This window comes from Puma concolor, chromosome E3 (genome assembly GCF_028749965.1).
Source record: "Puma concolor isolate L17-30 chromosome E3, mPumCon1.1.hap2, whole genome shotgun sequence".
In the NCBI taxonomy this organism is placed as follows: domain Eukaryota; kingdom Metazoa; phylum Chordata; class Mammalia; order Carnivora; family Felidae; genus Puma; species Puma concolor.
The window spans coordinates 20,745,453-20,766,432 of NC_141682.1; the positions used below are offsets into that span (position 1 = coordinate 20,745,453).

At 53.8% G+C, this 20,980-nt stretch overlaps 1 protein-coding gene across 2 annotated transcripts in view; it reads right to left on the reverse strand.

The window, feature by feature from the left end:
* Nucleotides 1-20,980, reverse strand: part of IL4R (interleukin 4 receptor) — a 42,598-nt gene that overhangs the window by 16,932 nt on the left and 4,686 nt on the right. Inside the window, exons 2-4 of one of the 2 annotated variants that reach the window (XM_086692628.1) lie at nucleotides 3,130-3,217; nucleotides 1,964-2,102; nucleotides 520-671 (exon numbers count right to left, since the gene is read on the reverse strand). In XM_086692628.1, the coding sequence (XP_086548754.1) occupies nucleotides 520-671; nucleotides 1,964-2,102; nucleotides 3,130-3,199 (361 nt within the window). In that variant the 5' untranslated portion in view covers nucleotides 3,200-3,217. Of the gene's footprint in view, nucleotides 1-519; nucleotides 672-1,963; nucleotides 2,103-3,129; nucleotides 3,221-20,980 lie in introns of both variants that reach the window. The other variant, XM_086692629.1, reaches the window with a different exon arrangement.

Below are 20,980 nucleotides of genomic sequence, written 5' to 3' on the forward strand. Positions count from 1 at the left end.
CTCTTTTGGAAAAGGAGGCCCAGAGAGGTGATGTGACTTGCCCAAGGTCACACAGCAACAAATGATGTCCGAACCTCCCGTCAGTGTACCGCGGCAGAATCGTGGTGAATTGCTGCGGGGACTCTGGCTACCAGGATGAACTCAGACTTCTGAGGTCAGACTGTCCGAAGAAGCAGCAGCTCACCAGTCCACACAGCGGGGAAGGAAGGTTCCCAGCTCAGTCTGTGGTCTACAGCGATGCCTTCTATTAAGCACGCCTCATCTCAGCACCCCAGGCTGGGCACTTACATTCAGGCGGCCGAGACGCGTAGACTGAAGGGGACCTGACGTCCTAGGCAGCCAAGCCCCATTTCAAAGACGGGAAGCCGGAGCCCAGAAAGGGGCAAAAATCCCGTCACGTCTGGGGACGCGCAGAAGACTGCTTGCGCCTCCCTCCCCCGCGTGGAGCCTGCCGCCCCCCCACCGCCCCAGAGCCCAGCCGGGGTTGGGGGTCCGGGAAGCCCACCCTGCGCCCCTCACCGTGACTGCTGGGCTTGAAGGAGTCGCTCCACAGCAACTGCGTCCCCGCCCACAGATGCAGCTGATACACGTCCGCGTCGACCAAGTCGTCCATCAGCATGCTGCACGCACACGCCGCGCCTTCTCCGTTCTCAGGGACACACGTGCGGTTTCTGCAGACACGGGTGTCGCGTTCAGGCTGGCTGTGACCCACGGGCATCCCTGGAACGTGCCTCAAGGAACACGCGCTTGGAGGGCCACGCTGTGTGTGTCTCAGCCATTCAAGTCTGCTCTCCTAGCACAAAAGCAGCCACGGGGAATGCAGGAGCGAACGGGCGTGGCTGTGTGCCGATAAAACTTTACTTACAAAAGCAGCTGGTGGGCCACATGCGGACCTCGGGCCGTAGTCTGCAGAGCCCTGGTCTAGGCCAGCGTACCACATTTAGAAGCAGAGCCCGTCTGCCTCGGTAGGTAGGGGAAGGCCTCTGGCAACGTACCCTGCACTCTGGGGTGAGCACACCCCAAAATGCCCCCGTGACTGCGTGCCTCGTGTCCCCAGCCGCACCCTCAGCGCCACCTGGAAGAGCACCCCATGTGCCACGGCTGTCCCGGTGACCCACCCGGAACAACATACCCCAGGCTCCACGGTCCCCCAAAGAACACCGTGGACTCCACCGCTAACGTGCCCAAACAAGCGGTCTAGCCAGCGGTTCTCAAAGCGGGGTCCAGGGGGGGGTCACGAGGTCAAACTCTTTTCATAATACCAAGAGGCTGTGTGCCATTCTCCACTGTTTCTTACAAGCGTAAGGTGGAATCTTCCAGACGCTACAAAGCGCGCGATCATTGCTCCAATGGCTTAGCTAATGTGGACCCGCGTGCTGTTGTGACCTAGTATCTCTGTTTTAATTACTAACAGGGTAAATAGCAATATTATGAGCCACTGAGACAAAAGCTTTGGTCTAACTTTGAAGCAGACGAACAAACCCCGGGACTCCAAAGTCTAGTCCAACATTCCACCACACCCACATGCCACGCGCCTCAGTGACAGTGCACTTAGAGCACCGTGACATGCCCACTGAGCCCCAGGGCTCCTCCCTTTTTTTTTTTTTTTTTATAACGTTTATCCATGTTTGAGAGAGAGAGACAGAGAGACAGAGCGCGAGAGAGGGAGATGTAGAGAGAGAGAGGGAGACGCAGAATCCGAAACGGGCTCCAGGCTCTGAGCCGTGAGCACAGAGCCCGACGCGGGGCTCGAACCCACGCACCGCGAGATCATGACCTGAGCTGACCGACCGAGCCACCCAGGCACCCCAGGGGTGCCTCACTTCGAACACCACGCTCAGTCAGCTGCGGGGAACCCCATTCAGCACCCTGCGCTCCAGGGCACCACCGGGACCAAATGAACTCCTGGGGTGAACGCTCTGGGCGCAGCCTCCCCCAGATCCCAGCTCCACTCGTGGCTTACTCGGACCCCATGAAGTTCAGCTGGTAGGACAGGCGGAGCTCAGCGCTGCAGTTCGTGGGCGCATCCATGTTCCACTGGCAGACGGAGGTGCTGAAGTAGTCAGAGAAGCAGGTGGGCGCACGCAGGACCCTGACGCTCCCTGGGGAGACACAGGAGCGTGGTGTGCGGCCGGAGCCAGACAGCAAGGGGCACGTGCAGCAGCGGGACAAGCAGGAAAGCGGGACAAGCGGGACCGAGGGGCCAACGCCACGCAAGGGAACCACAGTCCCAGGCACGGTTGTGGGCCAGCGTCCGGGGAGCTGGGGGCAGGATGGGGCTCTGCGGCATCCCGGCTGGCATGGGGGCGATTCCCGATGTCGAAGAATGCCCCCCGCGGCAGGCCTACCTTGCCTCATGGCACCTCCACTGCTTGCCCTTGGCCAGATTAAAGGACGTTTCTAATCTACGGAATTTCTAGTCTTTTCCATCACCACGGGCGTCTGCTCCAGAGCCGTGTGAGCAGGAGAAGGGCTGCCGTCCATTTGCCCGCTCCCGGACCCCATCCGTTTTGCACCCCTCTCTGGCTCAGGCGGCTGACCGCCATGGTCTTGGCACTCAGTGCCCCTGTCCTCTGGCTGTCGGTTGGGTTCAGCCAATGTCAAGGGCAGCATGAAAGGCTGGGGTATTTCTTCCCACTGGCCAGTGGCAGAGCTGGGGTGTGAACCCGGCAGGGCGCGTACTGGGTTTGCCAAATCGTTCGAGAGCCCGACAACAGACAGGCAGGTGCCTTCTCACTCTGATGCCCAGCACCAGCCTCCACAGCGGATACGTTTGCACACGCTCGCCGGATAAAGGCCTTAACGTGTCAGGCAGAGTCTTAGATATCTAATAAAGATCTCAAACTCACCTCGTGTCCAAAACTAACGTCCGATTCCCCACCTCCCGCAAATACGTGCCCCCGACTCTGTTCTGTGCTGTGTTTTTCTATCACTTTCTAACGCTCTTTACAATTGACTTATAATTAGGACCCTCTGTCATTGGCCGTCCCCCCCCACTACAATGTAAGCTCCTCAAGGCCCGGAATCTGTGTTCCTTTCGCTGATTATCCTAGGACCCTGGCAACTAAACAGCCAAAGAACATTTGTTGAATGAATGAGTGGATGAATGAATGAGAGGTGGTGACTTACCAGAGCCTGCTGCCCACATCAGGATCAGACAGCTCACAGGGAACGTGAGCCCAGAGCAAAGCCGCCCCATTGGGAGATCCTAAGACACCTGCTGAGTGAAAGCGAGCCAGGTTAGTGCCAAGAATGAGCCCTCTGTGTTCACTAGAGCTCACCCTATATCTATCTATCTATCTATCTATCTATCTATCTATCTATCTATCTCTCTACCTATTATCATCATGAAACGGTTGTGTTTCAGATGCACAAAGCCCACAATGCTTGTCCCCAAGAGACGATTCTTGAAAAAAATCCCATGACCTGCTAAGTTGAAGCAGCCCCTTGGACTTACGGGAGACCATAATGTACATTTGTGTGTAAAGGCTCTGATAAGTCCTGCAGCAGAGAAACTCATTTTTCTTCATTTAACCCAACACTTGCCAAATTTATTTCCCTACTCAACCTTCATCTGTATGTGTGTGTATGCTAAACCCCCAATTAAACCCCCAAGAGATTTACAATTCCTTGAAATGTACTTTGCAGACGTTAATCTGTTTAGCCTTACGGGGCTGGTTCAGTAAACGGTAGACCCATGCAATGTAGTATTAGGTGGCCACTAAAAAGGATGCTGTTGAATGTGTTAGACTTACGCCAATGGCCCCAATTCTTCCCAGTCCTCCTGGATCCATGTAACCTTGCAGTGCCCACCGCCTCCTTCCCCTCCCCCCTCCCCCACCCCACTGCCCCGGGCAGGGCATTCTCCCCTGGCCTTCGATTCTGGGCTCAACCACGTGACTAACTCTGGCCAGGAGAATATGAGCAAAAGGGATGCACTGAAGAAGCCTGCTTTTGCACGACCACTGTCTTAAGAACGCACGTGCCAGCCTGCTGGAGGATGTGGACGCGTAGCATTCTGCATTGGGGAACAGGCAGCCACCCCCAGTCATGCGAGCGAGATCAGCAGATCGGCAGAACTGTGTCACCGACCCCAGGCTGACCACAGGGGCACAGGTGACAACCTCCAGCGAGGTTGGCCACGCCCAGGTAAGCCGGCTCTCCCGGACCTGAGCTAAGTAAGCCTCTCCTGCTACATGCTCCTGGGGTTTTGTGCTTGATTGCCATCCTCCGTCCAGTTGTTCCCCACCACCTGGACTTCTAACCCCATAGATGACCTCTGTGTTTTGTGTTTCAGATAAATGGGATCGTACACTGCCCCTGTTGTGTTAGATGCATCCCATATAACACATGACTGGGGAATAGAAGTCAGCAAGCACAGACACCCAAAAAGAAAGCACAGTTCAAATCCCTCCAAATCACAAGGCCACGTACACATTCGTATCAACTCTTCCAGATTTGTATCTATACAGACAGGGAGATAAGTACGAATTTTGTTTCCCCAACTAGCAGCACCCTCTTCCTACTGAAACTTAAATTTTAAGCTTAATATATCATTAAATATCATTCCATACCACTATAGATTCAAAGCATCGAACTAGTGGGATCTCACTGTGTGTCACTGGATTTTAGCCTTTATTGATTACTCTTACTGCTTTGTTGTTCTTTGTTTTTTGTTGTTGTTGTTGTTTTTTAATTTTTTTTAATGTTTGTTTATTTTTGAGACAGAGAGAGACAGAGTGCAAGTGGGGGAGGGGCAGAGAGAGAGGGAGACACAGAATCCGAAACAGGCTCCAGGCTCTGAGCGGTCAGCATGGAGCCCGACGCGGGGCTCGAACCCACGAACTGTGAGATCACGACCCGAGCCGAAGTCAGATGCTTAACCAACTGAGCCACCCAGGCGCCCCTGTTTTGTTTTTTTAAGGTACGATATTGATCTTTTTTCCTGTTACGAAAGCCACACGGGATCACCGTAGACAATTCGGAAAAGAGAGACATGCAAACGTACAACAAGAATGCCTGTAGGGGGCACCTGGGTGGCTCCGTCAGTGAAGCCCCTGGCTGCCTCTTCACTTCCACTGGGGTCCAGGTCTCCAGGTCTGTGGGACTGAGCCCCAGGTCGTGCTCTGTGCCGACAGCGCGGAACCCGCCTGGGACTCTCCGTCTCCTCTCTCTGCCCCTCCCCTGCTCACAGATGCATGCTGTCTCTCTCTCTCAAAACTAAAAAAAGTTAATGGGGCGCCTGGGTGGCTCAGTGGGTTAAGCGTCCGACTTCAGCCAGGTCACGATCTCACGGTCCGCGAGTTCGAGCCCCGCGTCGGGCTCTGGGCTGATGGCTCGGAGCCTGGAGCCTGTTTCCGATTCTGTGTCTCCCTCTCTCTCTGCCCCTCCCCCGTTCATGCTCGGTCTCTCTCTGTCTCAAAAATAAATAAAACGTTAAAAAAAAAATTTTTTTTTTAAAAACTAAAAAAACTTAAAACAAAAAAGAACGGCCGTAATTCCGTCACCTGGAAAAACGCCCCTGGAGACATCTGGCATCCAAATCTAGTCCTTTCCACGTGTACCTAGTTTGACAGATCGGGCCGGTACAACGTCTTCTGTTTTGGAGCTCGTGCTTAAATCCTGCCCCCCTCCCTCCTCTCCCCGCAATGGCTGTGCAGCGTATTCCTGAAGTTTTAACACCTGCTCTGTCCCTTACTCGTTATGAACCTTGAGCAAACCGCTTAACCCCTCCGTGCCTCAGTTTCCCGCCCTGTGAAGTGGCGCTAGGAACGGCCCCCACCTGACCAGAGTGCTGTGGGCACCGAATGGGCTAACACACGCAGGGTCCTCAAACAGTGACCTGAACACAGCCACGGCCCAAGGAGTCGCTTTCGTGAAGGGAAATGCTCCGGAGTGGGATCTCGCCGGGTCAAGGGGCGTGCGCTTCCCCCCACGACACTCGCGGCACGTGGCGCCCTCTAAAACGCGAGGTATGGAGGAGGCAGGTTTCCCCGGCGGCGATGCTCACAGCACCCGCTCTCCCTGTCCCCGTGTGGGTCTCCACCTTGGCGTCGCATTCAGCCAAGCGGCGGCCAGGCTTCCTCCTGGGGCTTGGGAGCTATGTGCGGTTCAAGGCAGTCCCGCGGTCATCATCGCAGCGTGGGCCTCCTTACCTGCAACGTGCAGATGAGACGGAGCCTAACCTCGCAGCTGTACTGCAGAAACGGAGACGCGCGGACCTGAAGCCCTCCGCACGGTGTCTGTGCAGCATGGGGGGCGGGGAGGGGGGCTTTGTGTCCCTGCCGGAAGCTCCCCAGGGACTCTGTTCCCCTTGCAGGGCCTCCCCAGCGGGGCCCCGCCCCCCTCTCCACCTGGCCCCAGCACCTGTGCGCAGTGCTCCCGCCACCGGCCACATCCTCGCTCCTTGCTGCTCGTGAAACACACGAAACCCATTCCCGAGTGCACACCTTCCCTCTCGCTGTCCTTTTCATTCACCTTCCCCCTCAGTCTGTCTCTGTTTTATTCATTTTATGTATTCGTTTGTTCACAATGAATAAATCACTCCTTGAGGCTCCAGTGTATATTTCGGAGAACGAGGTCACTCATTCTCCTGCAGCCACAATGCAACCGCCGAAATCAGGACATTAACACTGACGCATGACTGTCGGCGGGTCCGCAGACCCTGTTTCGGTCTTGCTCATTGCCTCCACAGAGCTCCTTCTTTTAAAAATTTTTTTTCTTAATGTTTTTATTTATTTTTGAGACAGAGAGAGAGCATGAGCAGGGAAGGGGCACAGAGAGAGGGAGACACAGAATCGGAAGCAGCCTCCAGGCTCTGAGCCATCAGCACAGAGCCCGATGCAGGGCTCGAACTCGTGGACCGCGAGATCATGACCTGAGCCGAAGTCGGTCGCTCGACTGACTGAGCCACCCAGGTGCCCCTCCACAGAGCTCCTTCTAATGAGTCCAGGATCCGAGCAGGGAAAGTGCATGACGAGCTTGGAATCCTTGTGTCAGAGAGTAAGGACGTGCTCCAAGAAAGATGGGCTCCCGTCAAAAAAAAAAGACACAGGAGCCAGCTAAACCGCGTCCACCAGCCCACACGGGCACAACTGAAGCACCCCAATAAAGGTACAGTAACCAGCTGTAACCCCTGGAGTTCAATAGGGGTGCGGGAGTCTGTCCCGATTTAGATCTATACGCGGGGCAGAGAGAGCGGCTGTATTTCAGCAGGGGCAGCCTCTAAGCATCTGCCCACAAAATTCGTATTGTCTACTGACTAACGAATCAAAACGCTTGTTAACTTTACCGCATCCTATGCTTCATATACATGTGTGCGTAAAATCGGAGATGTGCAGAACCCTGGGAGGCACCACCTTCAACCAAGTGGTCAAAGGTAACATCTCCAGGAACGGGACAAAGCAGGGTCATGAGCTCTCTGAGACTATCCCCTGAGAACACAGCCTTCCTTCTCTGGCGATGCTGCCCCAAGGGCACAAATCACAGGGGAGTGTCAGACAAATCTAACAGAGAAGTCCATAAAAGAACCAGCCTGTGGTTTTCCAAAAATGCCGGGGGCGGTGGGGGGGGGGGGGGGGGACAAAAGGCAAGGAAAGTGCAGAAGAGCTGTTCTTTTTCAGTTGCCTGTCATCCTGAGAGCTGTCATTTATCTTGTTCACTGCCAAGTTCCTGGTGCTTACGTTGGTGCCTGGCGTATAACAGCTGCTCAGTTAATGTTTTGGAATAAAGTCATTTTGGACATGATGTGGGGCCTCTAATGGGCTCAGCACGGGTCTGGAAACCCTCCCCAGGGGAACCTGGTATCTGTTCCAAGCCCCAACTCACTTCCCTTCAAGAGTCACAGTGAAGAACAAGGAAGAAGGGGTGGGAGTGGAGCGGTGGACCCGTGACGCTGGTGTCCTCTACGAAGTCCTGGTGACGCTGCCTCTGACAAGTTCACACGGGGCCACAGCCTCCTATGGCAGAGACGGCAAAGGTGTCACTGTCGCCCCGATTTTGAATGAAGAGAAACAGAGAGGGCAAGACGTGCGTACAAGGTCACACAGCAGCTATGGCAGCCCGGTTGCTATCTTTGATCTGTTTCAGAGGCCGTAACCCGATCGCCGCCCACCCCCAAAACACACACCCCAGCTGGCTTCACAGGGACCCGCAGGTGCTTCGTTTCAGAAGTCACAGCCCAGGAGCGCTGACAGAAGAGCCTCCCTGAATATCGCAAGGGATGAAGGACAGGGACGCAGACGAATAAAAGAATGAAAAAGAACAATTACCAAGTGCTCGGGTCAAGCCTAAAGCAAGAAGAAATCCTCTCACAGCCACACTCTCGGTCATGGGATTCCTGACCCTCTGAGCCGGCAGGCAACCCCTGACCCAACTGCCAACCCAAACAGGGATGCCACGCACAGTGTATCCTCCCTCCGACCGGCTGCAGCCCCGCGTCCGTTTGCACTCCTCCACGGCAGGACGCTCAGCTCCAGGTCATGGCTGAGCAGAACTGAGACTGGAAGCGGTTTCCTTAGATCGAGCCAAAGATTTGTGTAAACACAACCCCTCTTGTCAAGTGCTCACAGTGTGCCCGGCACTTAGCTGAGTACGTTAGGAACATTACCTTCTTGAATCTGCCCAAGAGGCCTGCTACATGGGCGGTTACTTCAGCTTTCCACCTGAGGGAACTGAGGCCAAAGAGGTCAAATAGCTTGCCCGTCAGGTCCCACAGCTGGCAAGAGGGGAGCGCTAGAGTCAGAAGCCAGTCTATTGGCCTCTGAGCCCGAAGCTCATTCTGGCATTATCAGTGCCTTCACCTTCTCCCAGGACTGCAGAAAGGGCTCAACTGGGTGAATGAAATAAGCCAGGAAGAGCTGGCCCCCCTGCTTGCCAATTTCTTTCTTTCTTTCTATTTAAAATGTTTTAATGTTTATTTGCTTTTGAAGGAAAGAGAGAGCGTGAGCAGGGGAGGGGCAGAGAGAGAGGGAGACACAGAATCCGAAGCAGGCTCCAGGCTCCGAGATGTCAGCACAGACCCTGACGTGGGGCTTGAACTCACAAGCCGCGAGATCACGACCTGAGATAAAGTTGGACGCTTAACCGACTGAGCCACCCAACGCCCCTGTCAATTTCTAACATCAGCTGCCCAAGCGAAGAACCAGAAACAGCAGAAAAGACTCAGGGCTTTTGATGTCTACAAATGCCCCACACGCCGAAGGTGAAGCAGCACCTTAAAAAAAAAAAAACAAAAAAAAGACAGTGAAAGTCCTATTAACAGAGATATGAAAGCCAGGACAAGGGAGGGGACAGTGCCCAACCACACCTGTGTATCCCTTTGGAAGAAACCCTGCTGATCTGAAGCTTGTCTAGAGGATGATTGATAACTGACACAGAGAGGGCCTGAAAATCCCAGAGGGCCCAGGAAGTTTTTGCCTAAAGGTTCTGCCCCCCTACACCCTACAGGCTCATGATTCACTTAACAAACATACAATATTTCCCACGTGCCAAGTTTCCTTGTGAACACAGCACTTTGATTAATTCATTCAATACTCAATGCAGCCCTATGAAGTAGGTACTATTCATTATTTCCCCCATTTTTAGATGAGGCAACCAAAGCACAGAAGGAATAAGTGACTTGTCTGAGGGTACAGAGCCGTGGAGGTCACGAGATCTGAACAGGGGCCGTCAGGTTCGGGGGCCTCAGCTCCTAACCACTATCTCTGTCTGGAAGGCACAGTCCTTAATGTTTTGGAGATCACGGATCCGTCTGAATATGTGATGCAAACTCCAAACCCTCCTTCTCGAGAAGTGCACACGTTACATTTTGCATCCCATTTTAGGGGCTCACAGCTCTACACAGCCCAGGCTAAGGGCTCCAGGTCAAAGACCCCTCCTCTAGGCAATGAGTGGTTTTTAAGGGTCTTTGAATTAAATTTCTTTTAAGTTTATTTTGAGAGACAGAGACGGGAGGGGGGGGGGGGAGGGGGCAGAGCATGAGTGGAGGAGGGGCAGAGAGAGGAGGAGACACAGAATCCAAAGCAGGCCCCAGGCTCTGAGCTGTCAGCACAGAGCCCGACGCGGGGCTCGAACTCACGGACCGCGAGACCATGACCTGAGCCGAAGTCAGACGCGTAACTGACAGCCACCCAGGTGCCCCTTAAGGGTCTCTGAACAGGGTTGTGGCAAGATTTTCCAAAGGGCTAGTCTGGGGCTGAGAAAATGATGGGGCAGGGGCAGGGGCAGGGGCAGGGCGGGCGGCAAGGAATTAGCAGTTACTGCAAACATGAGTCACTTCGTTTCTTCGCCACACTGCAGGCAGAATCATTTTTTTTTTTAAGTTTATTTATTTTTGAGAGAGAGAGAGTGGGAGAGAGGCAGAGAGAGAGAGAGAGAGAGAGGGAAACAGAGAATCCAAAGCGGGCTTCAGGCTCCGAGCTGTCAACACAGAGTCCGATGCGGGGCTCAAACCCACAAACCATGAGATCATGACCCGAGCCAAAGTCAGACGCTTAACCTGCTGAGAGCCCCTCAGGCGCCCCGGCAGAGTCATTTCAACATCAGAAACCAGGCCATGAACGGCCTGCTCAAGCCCTTCATTAGCTTCTGGCTCCCAAAGGGTGTCTTCGCCCAGGGACAAGGATGCCTGGAGTTCATGGCCCATCCAAGAGGAGCATCTCTGACTCAGCATTCAACCCAAGCCCGGGAGTGAAAACAGCCAGTCCAAAAGGGTGCACCCTGTGTGATTCCATTTATGTAACATTCTTGACATGACAAAATTATGGAAACGGAGAACAGATTCACAGGCGGCGGGTGGGAAGGGAGGTCCATGTGGCTATAAAAGGGCAACACGGGGCTCCTCGAGTCGCGGCTGCTGCACTGGCGAAACAAACCTGCACACGGGGTAAAACTCCTCAGAACCAAACACCCGCAAATGGGTACAAGGAAAACAGGGGTGCTCAGCGGATCCTATCAATGTCAATATCCCGGTTAGGCTATTGTGTTTTGTGAGACGGCACTCTTGGGCAGAAACTGACTCTTATTTCTTACAACTGTGTGTGAGTCTACAATCACCTTAAAATAAGAAGTGTAAGAAAATGCAAAAACCAAAACCAAAACCAACCAAACAAAACCTTAAGCCCCCTGATGATCTGGCCCAGTACACATCCTCCGTTCCCTCCCACCCCGTCCCCGTCCCCCACGAGCCTTTGGTCCCACTGGCCTCCGAGCACCTTGACGCACTCCTAAGCCCTCTTCTCCCTCACAGCCTTTACACCCAGAAACCCTACCCACTGAGGGTGCCCCCCCGTTAACTGCTCATCACAACACCCTGTTTATTTCTGTCCTACACTTATCACCATCTCTGTTCGTATCACTGAGGTTACACGTGTGAATGTTTATTTCAGAATGTAGCCGGCAAAGACTGAGAGATCTGACTGCAAAAATGTTTTCAACTTCCCCAGTTCAAAATGCACCACTAAAAAAAAAAAAAAAAAAAAAAAAAAAAAAAAAAAAAAAGCAGGACGCCTCAGGGGCTCAGGGCGTTGACTCCTGATTTCAGCTCAGGTCATGATCCCAGGACTGTGGGATCGAGCCCTGTGTTGGGTCTCCGTGCTGAGTGTGGAGTCTGCTTAAGATTCTCTCTCTCTCTGCCTCTACCTCTCTCCACCCTCCCCTCTCTCAGATTTAAAAAAAAAAAAAAAAAAAGCAAGCAAAGACTAGACAAAGATAGCAATCTACATTGTAGACAGCTAATGACCTTCCTATAAAGAGACCTTACAAATCAGTAAGACAAACATCCCTTTAAGAAAAACAGGCAAAGGGCATAAATTATTCACCCAAGAACTATTCCACGTTGGCAAAACATGAAACAGCCCCTCTCATTCTGCTGCTAGTTCGCAATGTTCTGAGTGTAAAGGATCACCCATAACATTTAAGTTATTTGTCTATATATGTATTGTTTGTCCCCCCCTGCCCCACACACCCCATCAGAAGGCAAGCCCCATGAGGACAGAGCTTTATGGTCATTGTTTTGCCCCCAGGACCTGAATAGTGCCTGACACATACATAGTATATGCTCAATAAACATCTATTAAATGAGTGGCTAAAAATCAAGAATGACAGATTCTGTAACCTATTTTCAAACACGGGGTGCCGAGCTGTTCTTATGATGATTGCTATGCATACACCTCTATAAGGCAGGCTGCCATTGAAACCCCCATTTTACACAGGAGGAGACAGAGGCACAGAGAAGTTACACAGCTAGGATTTGAGCCCAGGCAGCCTCACTCCAGAAGCCACGTGCCTGACCACTTGTTTTTGCCGCCTCTTGAAATGCCATCCCTGCCACCCTGGGAATGCGGTGTTATGGCCCAAACTGAGGCCTAGAGATCGGCAAGTGACAAAACCAAGGTCAGGGAGGTAGGAAGCAGCACTTAGTGAAAGCCTGAGCCAGGAAGAGGTCAGAAGTGCTCTGAGTGGGAAAACCCTCCTGCTGGCAGTGAAATACACTTAACTCACTCTTTCTGTTGGGGAGGAGGGGAGTGGAGAGTCTTGAAATGTCAAGGCCGGCGGCAGTCAGGCAGTGACCGGGCAGGCTCTTCCTGAGCCCAAAAGGGTTGCAAGGCCGCCCACACCGGCTCCTCTTTCCTCTCTTGACCGCAAACCGGCTCGAAGGGGGGCTGGACGGGCAGACAGGATGCAGCCAGTCCCATGAGGAGCGAACGCATGTGAAGAGGAAGCCGATGACAACAGGGGCTGACGGTGACCTCCCTGGGGGGGAGCCACCGGCCCCTGAAACTCCGCAGTCTTAAGCCAGCCTGGAGCTTCCTCTGGCCTCCGGGACAGCTAGGCCAGTCTGGCGGGGAGCCAGGGGCACACTTCTCCTCCCAGCGGTCGCCTTCCCAGAAGCGCTGCCCGGCAGAGCTTCCCGGAACCGGCAGCCGCGTCAGCAGCCCCGCCTGGCCGGCAAGGCGGGCCAGGCCAGGGCCCCAAGACCGAAAGCGGAGTGAGGGGTGACGGCAGGCTGCCCCCACTACCGCTGGAGGCAAGAACCGGCCACCTTGGCCAACAGAGCCCAGCGGGCTCCCCGTGCACCTACTGTGTGCTCCCAGCCCTTGCCCGCGTGTATTCTCGCGGCGGGGGTTACTAAGCGCCTACTACGTGCCGGCGACCGCAGACGCGGGAGAAGCCATTCATGCATTCGCTCATTCACTTCCTCCCTCTGACAAGTACTTGAGAAGATAAGTCACTGGAGGTTTTTGAGCAGAGACGTGACATTATGAGACGTTTCAAGCCATCTCTCCGGTTATGTGGTCTACAGGGCCCACGGGGTGAAGGGCAGAAGCAGGTACCGGTGAGGAGCCTCCTGCGCTGGTCCAGGCAGCAGGTGCCGGGAAGGGTCTGTAAGAGCAGGCTGGATTCTAGATCTGTCGAGGGCACAGCCAACAGCATTTGCTGACTGCACAGACTTTGCCGAGAGAAGAGAGCCATCAAAAAGGCTAGATCGGGTCTTGTCAGGATGCCACGCAGTGTGGGAGGGACCCATGCGGGAAGCAGGCCCGCAGAGGGGCTGTGGGAACAGCATCAGGAAAGGTACGACGAGGCTGTCGGCAGGCAGCCGTCAGGGAGGATCCACGCTGGTCCTCGAGGGTCAAGTGTCCCTAGAGGGACCCCCCAGGGGAGGGCAGGGGTGCCGTGTGCAGAGGAAGGAAGACCTTCCCACGCACGGGAGGCGCCGTGGGCTCCGTGAGGGCGGGTCACGTCGCGTCCTCTGTAAGCAGAAGGCCAAGCCCGGCGGCCGGTGCAGGGTACCCCCTCAACAAGCAACCCTGCGTCTCCCACCTTGTTCTTATTTCTACACTTACACGGTGCTCCCCCAGTGCCAGCCGCTGTTCTAGATGCTCTAAGTCCTCACTGTGAGGGGGTGACAATGATTAAGCCCATTTTTGATCCTGAGGAATCTCGGGAGAAGGAAAGAGACGGGGAAAGTGACGAGTGAAGAATGAGTGAATAGCCAGGGAGGATGGAGGGCATGGCCCATCCCCCACCCCGCAAGACAGGCCGTGGGCTGCAGGGACGGACAGAAGGAGAGGTCAACACTGCCAACCAGGCACAGTGCGTGATTCAGACCCCATCCATCCCCAGTGCAACGGGGAGCCACTGAAGGCTGTTAGGCGGGACAGGAGCAGGTGCACCTGCCAGAAAGTCCACTCCACCTTCGGTATGGAGAAGGTCTGTAGGTTCGAGGCCGAGGTGGCCGGGCTGAGGGGCGTGCTGGGTGCTGCTGGAGACGAGGGGCAGACTCAGCCCTGCACAGGAGGTAAGGGTGGTGAACTTGCCGATGGCTGGCAGTGGGCGCCAGGAAGATCACGCGCCCCCCATGCCGGGGACACAGGGAGTCGAAGCAGGTGGTGGGGAGTGGGCATCCAGTCCGGGAGGCAATATATCCTTTTTTTTTTTTTTAATTTTTTTTTTTTTTAATTTTTTTTTTTTCAATGTTTATTTATTTTTGGGACAGAGAGAGACAGAGCATGAACGGGGGAGGGGCAGAGAGAGAGGGAGACACAGAATCGGAAACAGGCTCCAGGCTCTGAGCCATCAGCCCAGAGCCTGACGCGGGGCTCGAACTCACGGACCGCGAGATCGTGACCTGGCTGAAGTCGGACGCCAACCGACTGCGCCACCCAGGCGCCCCTTTAATTTTTTTTAATGTTTATTTTTGAGACAGAGAAAGACACAGCATGCACGGGGGAGGGGCAGAGAGAGAGGGAGACACAGAATCCAAAACAGGCTCCAGGCTCCGAGCTGTCAGCACAGAGCCGGATGTGGGGCTCAAATTCACAAGGAGTGAGATCATGACCTGAGCTGAAGTCAGACGCTACACCGACCGAACCCCCCGGCGCCGCACGGAGGCAATACATTCTACTGGCCTGGAGCTCAGAAGGTAGGCTTGGGCTGGAGACAGGCCTGAAGGTCATTAGCCGTGTCGGAACCCACGGGGTTGTGCAGAGTTAGGGAAGGCCTTGTCTGAGGGGGACAGGAGAGGGTTGGAGACTGTGGACCTCCTTCACAGGACATGGCTGGGCCAGACCCGCTGGAGGGGGCACCATCTTGGGGACAGGCTGGCCACTTTATGGCAGTGGGGACACTCGTGCTGGCTGTCCCAAGCTGCCAGTGGGAACCCAGGGGAGGCTGGACCTCAGAAGGTCCTGGAGGCCCCAGGGAAGAGGCTGAGCCTACGGGCCCCGTGTCCAGATGCCACAGAATCAGGAACGGCAGCTGACCCCCGTCACTTGCAAGGCCATTTCTCTGTTTAGCACTTATCCCTTGAGGCTCACCACATGCACACACGTCCTGTACCTCGTCCAAGGGCCCCACCGGGACCCCAGCTCCCACGAGACCCGAGGCTGTGTCCACCCTGTTCACTGCTGGGACCCCAGAGCCAATAATACACTGCTCGGCACACAGCAGAGGGGCCACGGGTATGTGCTCAGTGCAGGAGGGCCTGGACGGCCATCCCTCACGACAGCAGGGACACAGCTCCACAAGCTGGAATTTTCCACCTCTCACAGCTAGATAAACACTGACCAATTCTGGCTCCGAATTTCCTTAAATACCTTAATGCAGGCACCGATCTTGGCCACCCCGGGGGAAGTGACTGCAGAATGCTGGTAATTGGGGCATTACCATGATTATGACATCTGGCCCCAAGATGCTGATTAGATTTTGCTGGTCTTAGGGACAGTCACGGCTCCCAGTGGGCCTGCTTCCCGAGGTCCGCAGAAGTCACCATGATTGCCCCTGTGTGTCCCCAGTTCCTCCAGCCATTAGAGACCATGCCCTGGGCCCTTCTGCCCATGGGTGCCACCCCACCCCCCAAACTGACCGGCCACAGCCTTGGTCATAGCAGACTGTCGTGCATTTACAACTTCAGCAACTCATTTAACCCTAACAGCAACCTGAGGAACATGGCAGGTGCGGTGAGTACCATCCCCACGGCAGACACGGGGGAAACTGACACCCAGAGGCCCAGGAACCTGCCTAAGAACCGCAGAGAGAGGGAAGCAGAGGCTCAGAGGCGTTCAGGGATCATCCAAGGTGACCAGGCAGGAAGCGAGTGAGCTGGAACTTGGCTTCTGTCCCTGTTTGCCCAGCCCTCATCTGTGAACTTGTCTCAACAGTGACCAGGACTTTGTCCCCTGGGCAAACCCACAGCCGGTAGGTAGCACGTCAGCACAGGCAAGATCTCCCTGCTCGCTTTCTGCCTGCAGACAGGTGCTGGGGGCAGAGGTCTCTCCCTGGAGTCCAATCTGCTGTCCACCCTGCCCTGCGCCAATATTATTCCTGGCACGGTGAGGGACACACGGACGCGTGGGGCCGCCCACGTGGGCAGCGACCTCAGAGCATCTGACACACAGAAGCATAACTCTGGGCCTAAGCGTGCAGGCCCTGCCCTGCCCGGCTGACAGGCCTAGGCAAGCCAGGGGCCCTCTCAGAGCATCAGTCTCCTCGTCTGTGATGCGAGGACAGAACCACTTGCCTCACCGGTCGCACAAGGGGACGGAGAGACCACAGCGGGGTGGAAGAGGCACTAGGGACAGCGTGGATGGAGCAGGTGGCAAAGCCCATCTTCAAGCACCAAGGAAACGCTCCGAGACCCTGAGTAGCGACAGCTGCCATGACAACCGTGGTCAGGTCTCACGGGCGCGAACTGAATGGAGGAAGCCGGGTTCCAAAGGGCAAAACTGATTCCATTTACATCAAGTTCCAAAGGAGACACCCCTTGATCCTGGGGTCAGAAGTCAGGGAAGTGTCTTTGGCGGGGCAGGCAGGAGGGAACCTTCTGGGGGGCCGGTCAAGCTGGGTTACACACGCAAGTGCACGCTTTGGGAAAACGCACAAAGCTGTGCACCGGCCTGCATGTAAGCTCACTAAGGAGGAAAAGGGAAAAAGATGGGTGAACGGGGGTGCGATCCGGGCTGAGGGGGCACGGCCGCAAACGTCTCAGCCCATCCATGCTCAGGCCCACGAGGGTTCCCAAAGACCCCGCAGTCCACTCCCCAGCCTTTACAGGGGCCCCCGACTTCAGCCTACCTGCTTCTTCACTCACTATCTCGGTGGGGGGGTCGCACAGCTCACAGCCGCCTGCCCCAGACGACCCAGGTGTCTAAGGGATCACAGACCCGAGACCTCAATGGCAGAGAAGGGACAAGCCGCAGCGGGCGGGCACAGGCCCAGCCCTAAAGGGCAGCCGTCACTCTGTCAGCCGCTTTTTGCCACATCAGCGAAGGCCTGGGCATTGCTAGGTCTCCTGATTTTTCAAAGAAGCTAGAAATCCAGATTTCTATGCATATTTTCCTGATTTTTAAGCGTTGGAAAAGAGTTCCATTTTCAAAAACCACACCACACATCTATGGTCTCCCTTTGGCTTCCGACGACCAGCTGGCGTCATCTGGGGTGGGTGGGTGTCCTGAGACGCCCCCAACAAGAGGCAAGACCCCCCCCCCACCAGCCTCCTGGTGCACCGGCCCCACCCCCACCCCTGAAGGTGTAAGGCTGCTACCTTTCCCTCCCTTGTGTCCCTAGTTCCTCTTATTCATTATGGGATGTGGTTGTTATGGTGACGAGGAAGGGGTGGGGCTGGAGACCCAACTTTGCCTGCTCTTTGGTGTCAAGGATCCTCCAAATTCTGCAAGCCCCCTGCCTTCCTCCTTCCTAGGGGAGGACGAGGAGCCCAAGAGCGGTCCTTACCAACCTTGGGCTCTCCCAGCGCTGCCCCTCACCCGTCCACAAATGTGCCCCAGACTCCCCTCTCAGTGCCCACCTCCTAAGCCAGCCCCTTGGGACACTGCTACTCAAACCCCGCTCCTTCCTCAGCCCTTCCCTGCCTGTCCCTCTGTCCCATGAGCAGTGAGCTGCACCTTCTTCCAGACCAGAAGCCCCTCCAGGCCAGAGACTCGTGTATCTGTGAACAGCCCAGGCAGCCAACCAGGGGCGGCCACCGTGAAGTCGGCCTTCACCCTCAGGGCTCTGGCACGGTCCTCCCTGCCCCTCCCTCCCTCTCCGTCCCTCCCTCTTTCTCACCGCCTGGAAAGCCAGCCCATATTCACACCCAGTGACTAACTTGTAGGGATGTAGGCAGCAACTTTTCTATTCTCCACTCTCATTATTTTTACAGAAACCCGAGAGGAGAGGCCAAGTGAGTCATGTCCCCATTTTACAGATGAGGAAATTACGGTAAACAGGCAAAAGGACTTGCCCTAAATTATGCAGCAAGTGGGTTACAGAGCTGAGTCTGAGAGGTAATATATACGTGTGTGTGTATATATATATATATATATATATATATACACACACACATATATATAATTATTTTTAATTTATGTGGCTACAAGACTGTAGTCAAAGAAAAGTCCTAGAAAAGTCCTTCAACTTTAGTGTTGAAGAAAAGAAGACAGAGAATTGGTCAAGAGACCAATGCGCATAAAGATAAGAGGTACGGGAATGAAGGAACACTGAATAAAATAAATTCAAGACAGCAAAGTATTAAAAGAGAGAAAAGTGGCTCTTTTATACTGATCAAAGGAGCAATTCACCAGAAGGAATAAATATCATGAACCCTTCTTCTATTCATGTTTTGTTTTTATATGCACTGAACAACACAGCTTTGAAAATAAAGCAAAAAAAAAAAAAAAAACAAACAAGAAAAGGCCAAGGTGAAATGTGTAGATCCTTTATCAGAGTGGGAGATAAGTCAGATAGAGAAAAACACATAAAAACATAGAAAACATGAATGATGTAATTAGCAAAGTTGATCTAAGAGCTCTATTTCTGAAACGTTACACCCACCTTGGGGAGCCTGGGTGGCTCAGTCGGTTGAGCCTCAGGCTCTGGATTTCAGCTCAGGTCATGATCTCACGGATTGTGAGTTCAAGCCCCACATCGGGCTCTCTGTTGTCACTGCGGAGACTGCTTCAGATCTTTGGTCCCTCTCTCTCTCTCTCTCTCTCTCTCTCTGCCCCTCCCCCACTTGCACTCTCTCTCTTTCAAAAATAACTAAACATTAAAAACAAAACAAAAACCTCCACACCCACCAGAAAATACACATCCTTTCAAAGACAAGTGGAACATACAAAAGGAACTAACCAGAGAATCTTACAAAGATCTTCACAAATTCTCCATCACTGATATCATACAAGCCATAAATACTGACCATAATGCAACAATTTGAGACTCCAAGAACACAAGGATAACTTCAAAAAAAAAAATCCATTCATCTTTAAAAACGTTTGAAGTGCATAACACTTTTAATCAAAAGGGAAACTAAATTATTTTTGCATTGTGTCACAAGACCTGTGAAATGAAGCCAAAGGAGTACTCAAAGAAAAAAAAAATTATAGCCTCTTAGCCTGAAGTAGATTTACTAGAAAACAAGAAAGACTAAAAAACAAGTGCTAGCCTCAAATAAGGAGTCTCATAACGGAATATACTTTGACAGACAGCAGCTCATGCAGAAGAGAGATCTGGAGGTTTTAGCTGGCAAGCCCAACGTACGCTCCAAGCGGGATGTGGTCACTATAAAGTATGACTGCAGGTTGTATCAACAAAGATATGGGTCCAAATCCAAGGAGGTGACAGTCTTCCTCCTCTGTGACTGGGCAGACACTGGGGGAAGCAATGGGTTTTATGTGAGACTTTGATGAATCTGTTCATGTCTAAAGCCATGCTGAATTCTCTACAATTCCTTGAGTCAGGAAGAGCGGTTGAAAGGACTATACCTGTGTGGTCTGAATAAGAGAAATATTGGGCTCAGGTTGGGGGGAGCTGGTTACTACCTCCAAGGGGGCAGAACCAGAGTCAGAAAGTGAATGTTACCGGAAAGCAAGTTTGGCTAAATCTCCAGAAAGATTTTCTCTCAGTTAGCGCTGCCCAGCTACGAGGATCTGCCTTCCAGAAGGCCCGTGCTCTATGGCCAGGGGCAAGATCGTCAAGAGGCTAAGGCTCCAAGAGCCTGGAGGACTGCCCGTCCAGAGATCTAGTGTCTCCCCTCTCCAGAGAGATTCTGTTTCCTCTTTTGAAAAGGCAGAATGCGGGGCGCCTGGGTGGCGCAGTCGGTTAAGCGTCCGACTTCAGCCAGGTCACGATCTCGCGGTCTGTGAGTTCGAGCCCCGCGTCAGGCTCTGGGCTAATGGCTCGGAGCCTGGAACCTGTTTCCGATTCTGTGTCTCCCTCTCTCTCTGCCCCTCCCCCGTTCATGCTCTGTCTCTCTCTGTCCCAAAAATAAATAAAAACGTTGAAAAAAAAAAAAAATTTTAGAAAAGGCAGAATGCTTTCCTGGCTCCTTCAGGAAAACCTCAGGGCCTCCCCAGTTCCCCAAAATGGCTCTGGGTGACTGTGCTCCCCTCATTTCTGACCATGAAACGTAGTTCTCTACTCCTTGGGCTGTATGGCTCAGAACGGTGGTTAACGGTGGTTAAATGCATAGGCTCCCAGGTCAGCAGCCGTGGGTCTGAATCCAGACTCTGCCCCCGTGGAGCTGTGCCACCCAGATCGGCCACTTACCCAGAGCCTCAGTTTCCTCCTCGGGGAAACGGGGAGGCGCCCACTCATCTACCCGTGTTCACCCAGTGCAGCGCCTGATCCTCACTGTATGCTCTGTGCTGTGAGGCGGATGTCACAGTCACGGTCACAGGCCGGGAACGTGCTCATTGGCAGAATGATCTGTAAAACGATCTGTAGGATGATTGAATCACCCGTAACACCAATCCTGGCCTGACCACATCCAGGTGTTTAAACACCGTGGTAAAGACCGGAGATGCTGGAGCTGCTGGGTTCATGGCCCTGCGCTGCCACCCGTGTGACCCTGGACAAGTTACTCAACTATTCAGTGCCTGTTTCTTCATCGGCAGAGTCTAGATAAGAGCAGTTCCTACTTGGGAAGGTGGCTTTACAAGGTGAACGAGACACTGCAGGGCTCTGGTTCCCGTTTTCGTCCCTG